The 16,837-nt window shown below is 35.0% G+C and overlaps 1 protein-coding gene across 1 annotated transcript in view; it reads left to right on the top strand.

The window, feature by feature from the left end:
• The window catches only part of LOC128999117 (mucin-2-like), a 42,526-nt gene that overhangs the window by 2,352 nt on the left and 23,337 nt on the right, over positions 1 to 16,837 (top strand). The window contains exon 2 of the mRNA XM_054425478.1: positions 13,963 to 14,108. Coding sequence (XP_054281453.1) covers positions 13,963 to 14,108 — 146 coding nt within the window. The remainder of the gene's footprint in view (positions 1 to 13,962; positions 14,109 to 16,837) is intronic.

Below are 16,837 nucleotides of genomic sequence, written 5' to 3'. Positions count from 1 at the left end.
TAGGTGCGGGGCGATAGGCCGCTATTGTGACTCATAGGTCTGACGCCAGTCGCCAGTACGGCGTTTACGACGCAACAGGAGGCACAAATAGTAATCTGTAGTTTGCAGAGTTTATATCCATTGCTAAATTAAACTAAATTTAAATTTAGACCTAGGCTACTTGATGATAAAGAAACTTGAAGCTGGTTTAATGAGATTCGTGGCACCTAAGTGTTTTGAAAAGACATTCACCTGGCCGGCTAAAAACAAGCGATGACATAGTCGAAGAAATCCGACAATTCTGTATCAGAAACCCGAAAAAATCGATTCCCCGATGAAGTCTTCAGTTTAACAAACCTAAATTGGTCACTTTATGATGTTATCTATAAAAGATAGAGTCTTTGTACCAAAAAAGATTCAGTTAAGACAAACCTGCCGATCGCCCTAAGCGTACAGACTTTGCCAGTTTTACGCTCATAAGATTGATGAAAATATGAACTTTATTTTATCATCTCGAATTGTATGAAAGAATGAGAAAAAACTTTATTTTTTTCCCTTCAATTTGACGATTCAATCGTCTAATTATCTTGAATAGTCCCCGAGCAACTACCGTTTGAAATCCCGGCATTCTTTTAAAAACACCCTGTTAGATAGATTCATAAGTAAACCATTAAAATTTAGTAACCATAAGTAGACTTCTCATCCTATTGCGATATTTGAAATAGTAAGTTTAGATGTGTATAATACTTCTCCCATTAATTTTTAATTGGCTTTACTAAGTTACGTGAACGTTGAGTAAAAGCTGGCTCTCTGGTTTAAGGGGCATTTTAAAATGTGCCCTTTACTCTTTCATCGTAGTAGGGCTACCAGAAGGAAGGTAGTTCATAAACTGTTTTGTCTGGCGTAATTTCTAAAACCTTACAATGGTCACAATCCACATTATGGCCTTTGGGCTTCTTTATGACAAAATAGTCTTAGTAAAAAATGCTTAAGGCTCTTGTAGACAAGGCCAGTAGTAGCAGCCAGTTCTGGCGGCCATAAGTGATAGTGAATTTGATAAGGCTTTTGATGAAGTGGTGGGTGAATGTGTTTTAGCTGTAAGTGAGGAGTTGAAAACCATTTTTTAATTCAGAAACTGCGTACATTCTACAGCAGTTCATAGTTTTGAAGCCAAACGTTTCTAAAAATGTTTGAATATGATCTGGTCCCCACTTGTGTTCTTTTTCTCTTTCTCAACGGTTTTATGAGTCCCACTATCTTTGGTTGGTTTTGAATTCGACATGTTAATTCACAAACGTCAGCACAGCACAGAAATCACTTGGTCTAATCACAAACAACGATCTACATGCAGCTAGTCCTCACACTGTGACTGCAAAAGCTCTACTGGTGGCCACGACACTTAAAGAACCGGCCAATAATGGCTGCCATTAGGTCACGTGACCTGTTAGTGGCTGCTTCACTGGCCACAAAACTCGAACAGGGTTGACTTTAATGGCCGCCACTAGCTACTGGCCGTGGAAGGCGCCAGTACCCCTAGATACACGAGGCCAGTAGCACGATTTTTGGTGGCGGCCAGTACTCAAAGTGGACGCCACTACTGGCTCCGTCTACAAGGGCCTTTAAGGCCTACTACTTACTGTAGTTTTTTTGCAAGCACAACTAGATGTGGACTCTAGTCCACTGCTGTTGCCAATACTGATTATTCATGTCAGCGCTATGGTTGTTCGTTTCGTGTTGTGTCCATGTTTTGTGTTATTTATTTTGATCTTTTGAGGTGTTACACGCTTTGACAATGTGGCGCTCTTAACTAAATAGTAGTACCTTGTAGAGGGAAATTTTGGACTAGTTACAGACGCAGATAAGAAAAGCTATTTTGTCTTAAATTGTTTCCAGATGACAAATGAGGGTGTTCAATTATTGTTTTAAATACAAAAATGTAATAGAGTTGTTGTTTAGGCTAATAGTAGTCAAATACTGGCTTTTTTGGTTTATTTATCACATTCAGACTAATATAAACCTATACTTGTTCAAGTTATAAGTTTAACGTTAAGTAGGCCTACCGGTACCGGTAATCTAATGTAACATAACACCTTTTGTAATATATACTGTTGTTTAACCTAAAATGCTATGAAGACAGACCTTAGTCTATATTTGTTCAAATTATCTTTTTTTGATAACACATTTGTTAAATTATTAGCCACAGAAATGGTTTGAGTTAGCCTAATTCTAGTTCATGTAGGCCTACCATTCTACCATGAGACACAATAGGCCTAAGGCATACAAACTTATTCGGCTGTAAATTCACACCATGATGTAAGTAAGGGATCGTTTTTAAAAGAGACCTATCTGCTGATTGTCAAGTAATCCAAATTTGTTGTAGATGTTAGCTTACCAATATGATTCACCGTTATTTTGGCATGGTCATGTCAGGGTAACAAAAATGTAGCCATGATACTTAGCGCACTCAGATGACATCAAAACGAACATGCATTAAACATACCACGAAAAGAAGCTTCTTCTGACCATAATAGTAGTTTGGTAACCCTCCAATCCAAGTTCTCCTATGTCAGTGTGTTTTATGATGGTATAAAATTCCTCATCAAACAAATCCTACTTATTATTTGGTCTCTAATGTCTAAATTTCTTCATTAAATCAGTGTTATTGTTGTTCAGTGTACAGTTTGTGGGTGCGGCTTCTATCATCATTTGGTTCTCAGGCTTTCCTCAAACGTTAAAATAGTTTTCAAAGAAAATATTTTTAATCACCTGTCAAGTCTATTTCTTATACTTTTTATGTACCGGTATTCAAGTGTCTGTCTCTTTTTGTGTTTAATTTCACCTTTGATGATACTCCTAATATCTTGCGGTTGTTTTTAAATCTATAAACACTTAAGTGCGAACAACCTTTAATTTTTAAAATGTATCTTTTAATGCCCGAGCCAGTTGCATTGTACAGGCTGAGTCTTCTAAGCTGTCCTAAACAGATTACAGACAAATGGCTTGACGCACAGAGATGAAACAAAACCTTCCCCCACTAATTCATACCCAAAGAGCAACGCAAAAATATTTAGACCATTTTTAAAATACAGGGTGTTTGAGAAACTGGGGTCGCCTCAGTAAAATTGGGAATTGAAGGAAAAAAGTTGTGCATTGGATTTAATGCAAGCAATGAGCTCCCCTACTATTGAGTTACATTTGTATATGGTTGTTAGGTTTGCAGTTTTTTATAATTATAATTGTGTAGTAAATTAATTGTTACGCTTATTAAACTAAGTTATTGTTCGATTTTTTAAAAAAAATTTATTATGTGAAGTGTGAAGAACTTTTATTTTGATTTTAAGCAGCCAAATAAGGACTCTATCACGCACAGGTCATTGTGACCCATGTGATATTTTTTTATTTCCTTTATGTAATGCTGCAAAATAATTTGTTGTAAATAAAGAATTTTCTCTCTCTCTTTCTCTCTCATGGGTTCGAATCTTAGTTTTCAAATGTAAACATGAATATTATGCACCATTTTAAAGCTCTAGACTAGACGAACAGTTTAGTGAGAACAGAACTCCTTTATCTTTATCCGTTTCAAAATGGCGGCCATTTGTATGGAAAATATTGATATTTACAGAATACCCTGTTTCTTGGAAATCACTAATTTATTTTTGTTCTGTTTAAAAATTCTTAACAGAATCAGAATTATTTATTTGTCATGTATATAGCATGGCTACAATCAGGCTAGACATTACAGATAACATGTCTAATATGTTAATTTATGAGGTGTCAGGTCTGTGAGTTCAGCTGTGAGCTAACCCTCGTGAGTTCAGCTTTAATTTTATATGCAACATGTTAACACTTTAAAAACTAAATATCTTTTCAATGAATTTATTTTTTTTTAAATGTTGGTAACCTTGAAAATTAACATTTTAAATTGGAAACGTATGTCAAATAGCGTATCATTTTGAAGGTCTTGCAAAATCAAAACAACTTTTAAATTCAAACCCACTGTCTATCTTTGGTAGTTTTCTAGTAATTAACACGCAACTCCAATTGCCCTTATAAAACCCATGTTAAACAAGCAGTACTGGAGATTAGGGGATGCAGATACAGTACTGCACGTTTAACATGGGTTTTATAATCCCCAACTTCAAATCTTTGTAGTATAATAGGCCTACTTACTAGGATTGCTTTCATAGCAATGAAAGCCAGTTGAGCGGAGAAATCAAGTTTCATGATTTTTAATAAAGGAATAAATGAACAAATTTTTATAGATATAATACAAAATACAAATGTTCCCACACTCTGCACTGCTAGCCTTTACTACTTCCTTCACCACTTCCTACGTTGTGGTCCTGTTTCCCTCCCTTCCCATAGCATTTTAATATTTTAGATACATTAATTTAACTGCCCAAAAACCTTCCCACCCTCTGCCCTTCAAGCCTTTACTACTTCTTTCACCACTTCCTACGTCGTGTACCTGTTTCCCTCCTCCCCATAGCATTATGGTATTGCAGATACATTAATTTAACCATCACAAACTGTTCCCACACTCAAAACTGCCAGCCTTTACTACTTCCTTCACCCCTTCCTACGTCTTGGACGTGGGACCTGTTCAAGTTTTCCATTTACGAGGTGGATCCATAAATGTGATTCACCGACGAATTGTTAAAGATAAAATGTTCTTTGTTATAACCTTATTAAATCAAATCTGTTAATGCACCTAAGAAAGGATGTTTTAACTATGACTGTATACCTATTCAATCAGTGGTCGATTCCAAACTGCGTCTTAAATGTAAATTTAAGCCTTTCTCTGTGGTATTTTACCAGTTGTCATCATCCGAATTTCTTTCCTTTGTACTGTGTTTAGGTCGTGGCTTGATTTTAACATATGCTATGAGTCTTTGTTTTGTTTACATTTACGTCGTTATTTTGTAACCATCATGGTTACCCATAAGACCAATGTTAAAATTTAAAAACTTTGAGTTACTTTAAAAATAAAAAGGTATTATCAAAAATTGAAATTGGTGACGTCTAAACCATCCAAGCCTTTGACAAAACAACCTTGGTAAGCCTGGCAAGAATATGTTCAGCTGTTATTGAGATTAAGTGTTATAAAGATTGCATTGAAGTTCATCCCAAAGAGCTTTGCTTCACTCTGCTCAATAAAATAGGCTTAGGCCTAAACCTTTATTTGCAAATTTCCCATATAGGGAATAAGCTATTACCATTAGGCTCATGGTAAGACCTGGACCCGGGACCAAATAACTTTTTCGTTATGATGTCCCCAGAGGCCAAAAACACCATTTGATCGTAATTATTCCCTCGCCTGCATGTAATGGATGATTTAATTTTCACACTGGTAATGATTCTATCCCTGGCTATGTACTGTATTTAGACTGTTTTATATCGCTTTGGCTTTATAAAATTATAAAAAACATAGAATTAAAATTCTAGTATCATTAGGCCAAGGTTTTTGTAACAAAAACATTAATTTTGCTAAAATCAACATCTTCTAGAAGCTAACATAAGAAAACAAATTTTTCTTTTACGGTACTACAAAGCAGGGGCGGCTCCAGAGGGTAGGCCAGTTAGGCCCGGGCCTACCCAAATTGTTGATAGATATTTCAAAACTATAAATAAATTTAATTATACGTGTAGCCTAAATAAAGGGAAAGCATTAAAACTCCTTATTTTGCATTTAAATTTTAAAATTCCCCCTTTTTGCTGGGAAACCCCTCAAAACTCTCATCCCCCGATCAAACTCCTTCTTGATCCTTGTCAGGCCTGCCCAAAAAATTAATTTTAATTAGTTAATTAATTAATTTTGTTAACGTCTTAGCAGTGTGGTTAGGATTTTAAGTAAATTTTCAGTTCTATTCTTAAATTTGACTAATAATTTAAAACTAAACCATTGAGTTTTCCATGTTTCATTAGTCAAAGTTTATTTATTTGGAGACTATACTTCTTTTTAGGATGCATTCCAATAACCGATCATATGCGTAATAGCGATGTAAAACTTTGATTATTTCATAAAAGTGTATAGATTTTTTTTCAAATAGCCAAATTGGTTTTTCATTTGCGCCTCGGTTGCATCATAAACACAATTCTAAGCATGATGTAGCCTTTGAGGGGTTTTTTCTGAGCTTTATACTTAAATATGATTTGACAAGAGAATTTTTTTCCGTTTGGACAAAATTGTTTGTTATCTAAATACAATTGCATTGATATGTATAGGCTATAGTATTCTGGTCTGCTTGTTATTAAATCCACACCATGTTTCAGTACAACCTAATGCAAATTATTCAGGAAATAGTGCAACTCACATAAGATAACTACAATAATTGGAGCGGTGTATAGTTACAACTAAGGTTATGTATGTTGGGCCATTGAGTCCGTCCTGTGTTGGTAGGCCTATTTAATAATGTGCTCCAAAACCTTTACTCCTTAACTCATCTATATATGAGATTTTTCACAACATCTTAATGATCTTTTCTTGCTTATGGATGCATAAAACATTTCTGCTATAGTTATAAAGAACCCCATTAAATATCTTGTTTTTCACCTAGTTGGAAAAAATAATTTTACAAGTATTAAGTACCCTAGCCTACAATAATATAGCCTATTTGATTCTTTAACTTTTCATCATATAAACTTAACCCCTTTTTTGATACCGGTAGTATAAATTTATTAATAGACCTATTTTTTAAAACATGGAGCTGTCTCTCAACTGAACAGCCTGTCAAATATTAAGGCCCGAAATATTATTCAAATATTTTTAAGTTCCGGTTGTATTGGATCTTAGGCCTAGTGATTTAGCTAATATAGTCATGAAGAAATGTTTATAGTGTAAAAAAAGTAAGAGTCCCACAAACTCTGTGTAATGTGGACTGGAAGGGTGCCGAGTTTGTGAAATGCTGGGTTATCGGGAACTAAGGTTAAACATAAGAAGAATACAATTTTTAAGTTTTTAACCACTTTTTTATTTATGTTTATATTTAATTTTAGTATTATGTCATCAGATATAGCCTAGTCCACCAATTCTTTGATAAGAGTTGCAAATTATTTTACTTGAGCTGGCTTGAGTACTCGGACTCAAAATATCACAAATTTTCTGAGCCAGGTGATGGCCGAGTTATCCAGACTCCCAGGTTATCGAGTGCCGAGTTTGCGGGACTCTTCTGTAGTATATTTCACAACATGAGTAGAAAGTGAATCAATAGGCCTACATATTTGAGACTATATGTTTGAAGTGTGAGATTTATGGTCGAGAATATGTAGCCCATAGCCCCTTTTTCACTTGAGTGCTTTAAACGTCACCTTTTGCTAAACTGCAAAGACTAATCATTTTCTTAATTAAAATACAGTAGACATTGGATATTTTTTCTCTATTACAGTTAGGAACATTACAAAACACATAGCACCTTTTAGGTTATGGCTTGAATTTAAAGTTAATTTTTCCTTTGGTTGAAAAGTTTGGGTTGTTTAAAATTGAAACAGTTGACAAAAAATAGCCTAACAAACCTTTGTTTACGCTGGAAAAATAAAAGAAAGATAGTAAACATTACTTTCCCATAGTAAACATTCTTTTTTCATAGTAAACAATGTAATGATGAATTTTCGCAGGTGATAAACATGTAATGAAAACAGGTCAGTTCACAGTCGTGAAGCGAAAAGTTTTATTCAGAAATTTTGGACATCAAACATACAGAAGAAAATCATGCTCAATCTCAGTTTCTGTTTATCAAAATAGTTGTAGCAAAAGGAGCTCTGACAATAGACAATAGATAATTAACTACCTTATCACCATGAACTAAAGTAGTAAATCGAGGCATTTAAAGAGCTTACCTATGTACATTCACCAGGGGCTAGTCAGTTGGTTTGTAGTGAGTTAAAGTGTAGTTAATGTTAAATTATTGTGACTTGTAGGTAATTATCTCTTGTAGGTCCTAATATTATCTTATTATAAGTTTCTCTAAATCAATATTATTGTATAATCAATACATTTCTTACCTTACACTTAAAACTTTTTTTGAATTCCCGCTAATTTGTATTTCGTCTTACAATACATGTATCGCACATACTGTACCATTTATGTCACCATTTACGCCACCATGTAGAATGTGTCATTAATAAAGTTCCAAATTCTAGATTTCATATAATTATAGAACGCTATCAATGGCAATTACGCGTGGTACTTTCAAAAGAACTATTTCCCAAATCTTATACAAGGTACCGGTACTGTTAATCGTAACCACGGGTCGAAAAATCCAATTTGAATAATTCCTTTTAATAGACCTTACTGCTTATCATATTAAAAAAAAAGATAATTAGCCTAATCTAATTTACTCAAGAGCAGTAGACATTTTTTCTATTCTTCATACAAATTATAACAAAATGTAGGTTCCTAAATCTATATATATAAAAGGCAAAGCCCTCACTGACTGACTGACTGACTGACTCACTCACTCATCACTAATTCTCCCACTTCCCACTTACCTAGGAGGCTGAAATTTGGCACACTGATTCTTTAGGCATTAAATAGGAAAACTTAGTGGTTTTTATTCTGATCGGACTCTCGGGCTTCGCCCCAGTGGCTCTGGAGTTTCCCATGTTAACCTAATGAGTACTCATATTTAAATGGAATTAATGAATAACAGCTGTTTCAATTAAACAAGTTGGTTCTGTTCTGTGATGTTCAATAACATTAAAGTTACTAGGATTACCAACAGAGTGCAGCACTATTATTTTTTTAAATTTATGACAACAGCTAATTTGCAACCAAAAGGTGAGTGAGCGCAGCGAACGAACTTCAACCCGGAGGCGAGTTAGCGTAGCGAACGAGCTAACCTGAACCTGAAGGCAAGTGAGCGCAGCGAACGAGCTCCAACCGTAAAGGTGAGTGAGCGTAGCAAATGAACTTCAACCAGGACGTGTGAGCGCAGTGAACGAGCTCCAACCTAAAGGTGAGTGAGCGTAGCGAACGAACTTCAACCAGGACGTGATTGAGCCATGCGAACGAGCTCACATATGAAGTTAAACGGGGCAAAGCCCGCGGGTACAGCTAGTCTTATATAACCGTACTCTTAATAGTGACCACAGGTTAAGAAATCGAATTTGAATAATTCCTTTTAATGCGCTTACTGCTTGTCATATAAAAAAAAGACAATTTATGACTAAATAGAACCTACTCTACAACAAATTGCTACTATGTTGCTCACACTATCTACAACAATCTGCCCTACAACTTACGTGAAAACTATTTTGAACCACTGGTCAAATACAAAAAACAAATTACCCTATGGCTACAAAGCATTGGGAGATCAACTGCTCAAAATTTACTGATCTCAACCTACAGACAATGATCAACCTACAGGCAACCAATTTACACTCACATCAGCTGATAGAGTGAAAGAACGATTGTATGCAAGCACGTATGTGAGCTGTTCCCGATTCTGCGCCACAGGGACAGAGCATTGACGGCCCTAGGGCTACCAGCCGCCTGTTGGTGTCGGAGTGAGTGCAGCAGTGTGTATGTGTGTGTGTGTGTGGGTGTGTGCGCGCGTGTGTGGGTTTGTGTCAGTTTGGGTGTGTTTGGGAAGTAAGTACAGTAGCAGGTTATCTTTTGGGAGTAGGGAAGGGGGGGGGGGGTGGGGGTACCATTCGCTCAGTCCTCCAGCGCAAATTTCAACTTTCAACTTTTAACTTGTTCTAATTTCCTTTTTTTCATAATTTAAAAAAAATCTCTAATAATATAACGACTCTCTCCCACTCACAGGATTAAATTATCCTTTGTGGGGGATAATTTCGCTTGATTTAAAAAGCTTTTATAGAAAATTAAATATAACCTAGGAAAATAAATAATATTGTAAATACTTTTGTACAGTGATCATAATATTATGTTATGTCTGTTTTTTGCGAAATAAATGATATTTTGATTTGATTTGATTTGATATGTAATTTACTTAAGACCAGTAGACATTTGTTCTATTCTTTATACCATTTTATTATAACATAACAGAAACCTATGCATTTGTGACATATTTTTGACAAATCTATAGTTTCTGACTTGTTTGAGGTAAAATAATTTAATACGTTAGTCAACTGTAGGCCTAAACATTTTTCACTTCACGAATACAAGAAAAGGTGACTGATTAACAGCAGGGTAGTAGTAACTTATAGGCCTACAACTATTATACAAGACTTTGGAAAACCAAACAAGAATTCAAGATCTACAGAGCATCAAAACAACAACCCGACCATATATTAAATGAACAGCAGTCCTTCAAATCAAACATAATTTATAATACTGCCATCCAAATTATCAACCAAAACAAAAGAAACCAGAGCAAAGATAAGGGGATAGAAGGGGAGGGGGTCCCAACTCCCGACACGGGTCAGTCATGACTCATCATCTAACGCTACCGGTTACGTAACTCGTGTTCGGACTGCTTGGCCAAGTTTCTTATTGTAAATATTGAAATGTTTTGTATGTGTTTCGTGTTGTGTCCTAAAAGTGCCGACGTCTCCATCCACGGATGAGAAGACCATATTTTAACGTTCATACAACCTGAGGATGTGCTCGCTTAGCAGCACGAAACGGCCGTAGTTATTAACTTAAGGATCAATCGACGCAACAGCTAAATTAAACCTTTTATATTTGCATTATCTTGATCCAGAGGCTAACCCATCATGTAACCAAAATTGCACAATGTGTAGTTTTACTTTATAATTAATTCCTTTTTCGAGACCGAACTTAAACGTACAACTCATATTATTTTACACTTTAATTCTCTTATAATTTAATTTGTACATAACCTTACTTTTTACAAACTTTGAAATGAGACGATACTACTGGTTAAATCCATTATCAATGTTTATTATTAATGTTTAAAAATGTAATCACAACACGAATACTTGTTTTTTTCTATCGGGCCAGTTAGTTTACTCTAGTCCACTTCCATTTCACTCCAGTTCCAGTCACCAGACCAGCAGACCACTACCACACTGGGACCACCTTTCACCTCAGTCTCTTCGGTCAGTTTTGGAACAAAAGAAGAACTTGAAGAAATGGAATACGCAAACAGGTTTTTTCCGGTCGGTGTGATCCGGATCACTCGTTCAATTAGATGACCCGTTCAAATCGAACACCTCCTGACTGAACGACCCACCTCTATACAATACGTATAGAGGTACTCTCTCACATACTCTCTGTACGTGAATTACAAGTTGAAGCATTGGCAAAGTCTGCAATAGTATTTTATATAGCGATTGGATCGGTGGGTATGTCTACAAATACTATTATCATCACGTGAGTGAAATAAACAGATATAGCAAACTGACACATACTTTATCCCAATAGTTTATCAATAACCCTTGGTAAGCGGTGGGAGTAACTATGATTTTTTATAGGTAGCCTAAATCACAATAACCGCAATAGCCTGACTTTTGAACCGTGATTTATACAGCTTTAGGGGTTGTACCATTTTGTATAGAGTTAAGAGTATAACATGGCTACTGGCTACTAAATTTCAGTCAAAATTGTTTGAGCAGTTTTTTGTAAAAATCAATTTTATGCGGTTTTATGGGAAAATCACCATTAAAAATCAAAATTCACAAAAACTGAAAATAACCCTGGAGATACCATGGATTAGTACCCACATTTTTTCATTGAAATCAGACCACAGGTGTGGTCTGTAGCTGTGTGTACTTAGAAAACTAAAATTTTCACTCAAAAATGAAACATGAAAAATTTCGATAAAAAAATACTTTCTCCTTACACTAAGTATCGGGGGAGAAAGTAAAAAACAAGGTATTACATTATTCAAACTATTTAAACTCGTGGTGTATCAGTCCTGAAATTCAGCCTGTCAGAGGCAGAGGCTGTGGTAGGGAATGGGTGTGGTGTTTTCCTTGTCCCTTGTCAGTGGCCAAGAAGCTCCAGCATGATTAAACTCATTAAACTACCCTCGAATTGCTTTATTATCGGGTAAATTTAATATTAACTGATTTAAACCCTACGAATAACAGATTACACTGTGCCTTCTGTTGTGCCGTAAACATCGTACTGACGACTGGTATCAGTGGTGTCAGTCGCAATGACGGCCTACTACCGCGCAACTGTTCTGCGCATGCCAAGGTCAAAGTTCCCTCCCTTGCTGCACGGAAACCAAAACTTAATTATTTTAACTTCAATTTGAGGTATAAAACATTTAGTTACCTTGAAAACCCAAGCAATTACCATTTAAAATTCAGGCATTCTTTTGTGGACACCCTATACTTACAAATTTGTCAAATATTTGCCATTCCCGAAAATCCATATTTTAAATGAATCCAACATACTATTCTGGGTTCTTTTTAATTGTATATATATCTAGAGCTGACATAAACTATTATGTCCAAACCTTTCTTTTCTTCAAAGGAGTTGTGGAAGATAGAGTGAGATATTATATGTGTAAACAATCTGTCGATGAAGTCCTGAGATATGGCCCTAGTTCTGTGATAGGAATGTTAAGAAAACCAGTTTCTTAGCTGGATTACATCTCATTAGCCCAGCTATATTTCTGTTACACTTTATTTTAACAATAAAAAGGAGTAGCGAGTAATTTGTTCATAAAATTTCTTCAGCTAGATAAACCAAACCAACAGAAGCATTATCAAAAGGGTTTGTGTCTATCTAGATACAAAATTGCTTAAAAGTTGTAGCATTCATACAAGTAGCTAAAATCTACAGCACTGTTAATAGCTTCAATAAAAGTTTCAACAATTAGGCCTAGAGCTACAACTAAACGGGATTGCTCTAAATATTAGTAAAACAATGGAACTGTAATTTATGACGGTCATAAAGTACTAAAACATACAAACAGATAAAGGATTATCTTGCATTTGGAGAAAAACTTGTATACAATTGTAAATTGTGATGAAAATATTCATATTTAGTTTTGTAATACAAATATTTTATTCAGGTATTTTGTTATCTGCGAAAGTGTCATATTATATTTCATAGCCCTAATTGACCATGGAAAAATATGAGTACGTCTGCTTATTGATTTGAATAGGATTGGTCTTAAAATCCTGCTGGTTTGATCACTGCTGAAATGACTGGATGTGGCAGATAAGCGCACAACCTGAAAATAAGACGAGAGATCCTCACTATTAGATTACTGAGTCCACAGGTCAAGGTGTTTTTGAAACTTCTCTTGAGATAATTGGATTTGATGTACAAAATGTAAAAAATGATTATATTTTAAGAGTATTTTAAATTACAGTACCTTCCATAATGAGATAGTGATTTTCTGATGATTTTTCGGTTTTATGGAACTCCTGCAAGTCGGTGGTTCTGGTTGACTACTAAAACTCAACTGCAGTATGTAAAGTTTGGTTTAAAATTGGCCTTCCACTGTTACAAGCTATTTTTCTGAAATATAGGGTGTTTTGAAACTCTCTCCTGAACCTCCGTGGTCATGTTCCTTAGGTCAATACAACCAAAAAATATCGTCTAAACATATGCCCTATCTCGCTTCACTTTCCTTCTGTCAGTGTGTATGTATTTTTACCTAACTTCCCATTGCTTTGAAACCACTTGAGGTACCAACTTCAAACTTGGTACCGGTACGTGTATAATTTCGAAATGGTGGCCATCATAATTTTTCAAAGGTTGATAACTCAAAAGCCATAGGATTTATAAAAAAAATACAAGTTGCAAAAAGGATGGAAATGTAAAATTTTTATAGGGTTATAACACAAATAACGGAGAAAATTTCATTTTAGCAAATTTCCCTTATATTATATATTTTATAGATATCGTAAAACAAGTGTATCTTATTCAATTAATTTAACCAAGATATGTTTTGTATCTTTCAAAATTTAATTGCCTAAATGGAGTTTGGAATTGGTAAAGTAGAATAAAATGTTATGTTGCAGAATGAATTGGAAATGCGACTGTGTAAATAAGTTTATTTTAATTTTACCTAGGTTATTTTACTTTTGTTTTAGAGATTGGAAACAGCCATAAATGACAAGAAAAAGATATATATAGACAAAGTTGGTGCGTTGATGTCCGTACTGGAAAATGTCTTGACTGGGTATTTGTCCAACACAACGCCTGAGCAAATCGTGCTACTGTTTGAATACTTTCACAGGTAGGATTTATATTTTTATTTAATTTATATTGCTTTACTATAAATTATCTCTCAGCAACATTCAGCATCTTGTTTTCAATATAATATAAAATTATTTTCTTTATACATTTCCGGTTTCCAAAGATATTTCCCTTCAGTAACTTATACTATGTATCACAGAAATTTTATCTTCCTTTTCTCTCTTAAATATTTTTTAATATTTGGGTTTTAAATTACAACTTAATATTTGGCTTAGGATTTTTAATTACAACAATTTCAGGTTTAAAACTAATAAAATTACATTTTCTATTCAGTGGATAATAATTTAGTATGGATCGATAAACATTTCTGTCTTTTTATTAAAATAGTAAGCTATTTATGCATGACAACATTTCCAGGTGTAAAAAAAATGATAACTATGGCACATGCAGTGTTAGTTAAACTGTGTCTATTCAAATTAGTTGATTTGACTTACTATTCCAAGTTATTTCTTGTAAAAGTTAGTTAATTGATCTTTAGAAACATATGGTCAGCTCAGCTTGTTACTAGTTAGTTGCTCTCAAAAATTATTGGTTACTAAGTAGAAGATAATTTATTAAATAATTCTCATGTATATACAAAAGGTTTATAGCAATTTTTTGAATCTAGAAAATGATTTTAGAAATTAATCGTAGGACCTTGAGGTTTAAAGTTTTCTCGTCAATTGTGGAATAAAGTATACTCACTTCATAACAGTAAATGAAAAATTACTGTACCCAATGAAATGATAAATAATCAAAAATTCACATAGCGTAACAAATATATACAGTAATTAGACAATAAATGGTTTGTTTGTAATTTCTTGAATTAATAAAATAGCATCACAAAAATAGGAATAGATTTCTTGCTTCATAAAATTTATTCCTTCGGTCCTGGGACCTTTGCCTTTCATTTGTTACTTAACAACATTTAAAAAGTGTCTAAATTTTGCCCCATGTACAGGTTTGTATCTTTATGCAGATGACTCTAATCTTAAAGTATCTGGGAAAACTGCAGAAGATGTTGAGTTGCTATCCACAATAGAAATAGCTTGTATTGAGGATTTTTTTAAACTCTCAGTAATCCGGCAGATATAGGACCATGATACTGCCGGATTACTGGAATGTTATCAGTAAAAACACTTAACATGCACTTAAAACACGTCTTCAAAGATCGCACAATCGGAAACTGCTATTGCTGCGATCGGGCATCTTGACAATGACGTTTCCGTAACCGCGTGAGTGGATGATAACGTCTACATGACCGCGGGAGATGTTCATGATTTTGCCGCAATCGCGCATGACGACGGTGAGGTTTCCGTGACCGCGAGAGTGGATGATGATGTTTACACGGCCGCGGGAGATGATACAATTTTCGCCACGGTCGCAGGAGACAAGGATAATGTCTACATGACCGCGGGAGATGTACATGATTTTACTGCGATCGCGCAAGATGACGATGACGTTTCCGTGACCGCGGGAATGAATGACACGGCCCAGTTTATAGTGGAATCCGAACCACATTTTTGCCTTGGTATATACGAATTGTTCTAATTATCAGGATAGTACTGCGGATAGTCGTAGTACTCACTCGTGCGGACGTTAATCCACACCAGAGAGTATCGCATCCACAGTGCATGCCTATAAATATCCACAATTCGTGACATCCTAGTAGCTGGATTACAGGACGACGCCACCCGTCCCAGTCAACCATCCTACACTGGCCTCAAAGTCCACAATAGCCTACCACAATCACTAAGGTCACTGAAGGGAAAACCACTGAAAACACAGCTTCACAAGTGGCTAATAGACAGACCTGCTTACTCCTTGAAGGAATTGCTCCAATCCGATCTGAATCATTAACTTGCACTAAATTTCTCGTTAAGCACTTACATTAAAATAACAATTTTCATAGTCTCCTCTTAAACACTGTTTCTTGCAATTTCACAGTCCATTTATGTACTAAGCCATAAAAATTCTTGTACTAGTTTTAAGTTATATTATTGTATGACACCACTGTATTTTCTTAATGCAATTACAAATAAAGAATATTTTGATTTGATTTAGATGAATTGAAAATGGCTTTATCTTATGGTTTTAAGCATTAGTTTTGATACTATTCATGTACAACCATGTATACTATAAATAAAGATTCTTAACTATGACCATAAAGGTTAAATTTGTTTTGATTGCTAAAAAAAAACTCTTTCATTAAATGAACAGGTTATTTTATCAGCCAGTTCTGAAAATGTTGCTTCAGTTTGTTTTCTATTTCATTATTCAGTGCAATAACGCACCAGGCAGTGCATTAGTGATTTTCATTCTTTTCCGAGCGTTTTTGTCTCATTGCGTTGTGTGACAGATCTGTAGACTGTAGTCAGTAACTACTGGTGTGATAGGAGTGAGATCTTGGTTATGTCTGTACAAGACAACTACATGGATGTGAAGAGTGAACAGTTTTAGTAATTGCAGTAATGGCTGTCAGTAGGGGCAAGGTTGGAGAGAGTCCTTTCTGGATAACCAGGAATTTATTAAGGTTTATCTTCGAGGTTCTTCTCCTTGAGATCAATCCATATCTTGTGTGTGGTTCAACCATAGTGTAGTTTGCTGTCGTAGCAGTTTCCGATTCTTCTATTTACTTTATTCTTTTTTCAACCTAAACCTAAGATGAAAGCTTTTATTCACGCTGTGAATGTAGTTGAAGAGATGTCAGTTTCGATTGTCAGATCCTAC

The sequence above is a fragment of the Macrosteles quadrilineatus genome, unplaced genomic scaffold (assembly GCF_028750875.1).
Source record: "Macrosteles quadrilineatus isolate MER2022 unplaced genomic scaffold, UCM_ALF_1.0 Scaffold_7__1_contigs__length_78375512, whole genome shotgun sequence".
Taxonomy (NCBI): domain Eukaryota; kingdom Metazoa; phylum Arthropoda; class Insecta; order Hemiptera; family Cicadellidae; genus Macrosteles; species Macrosteles quadrilineatus.
This window is presented reverse-complemented; position numbering and strand designations above follow the sequence as displayed.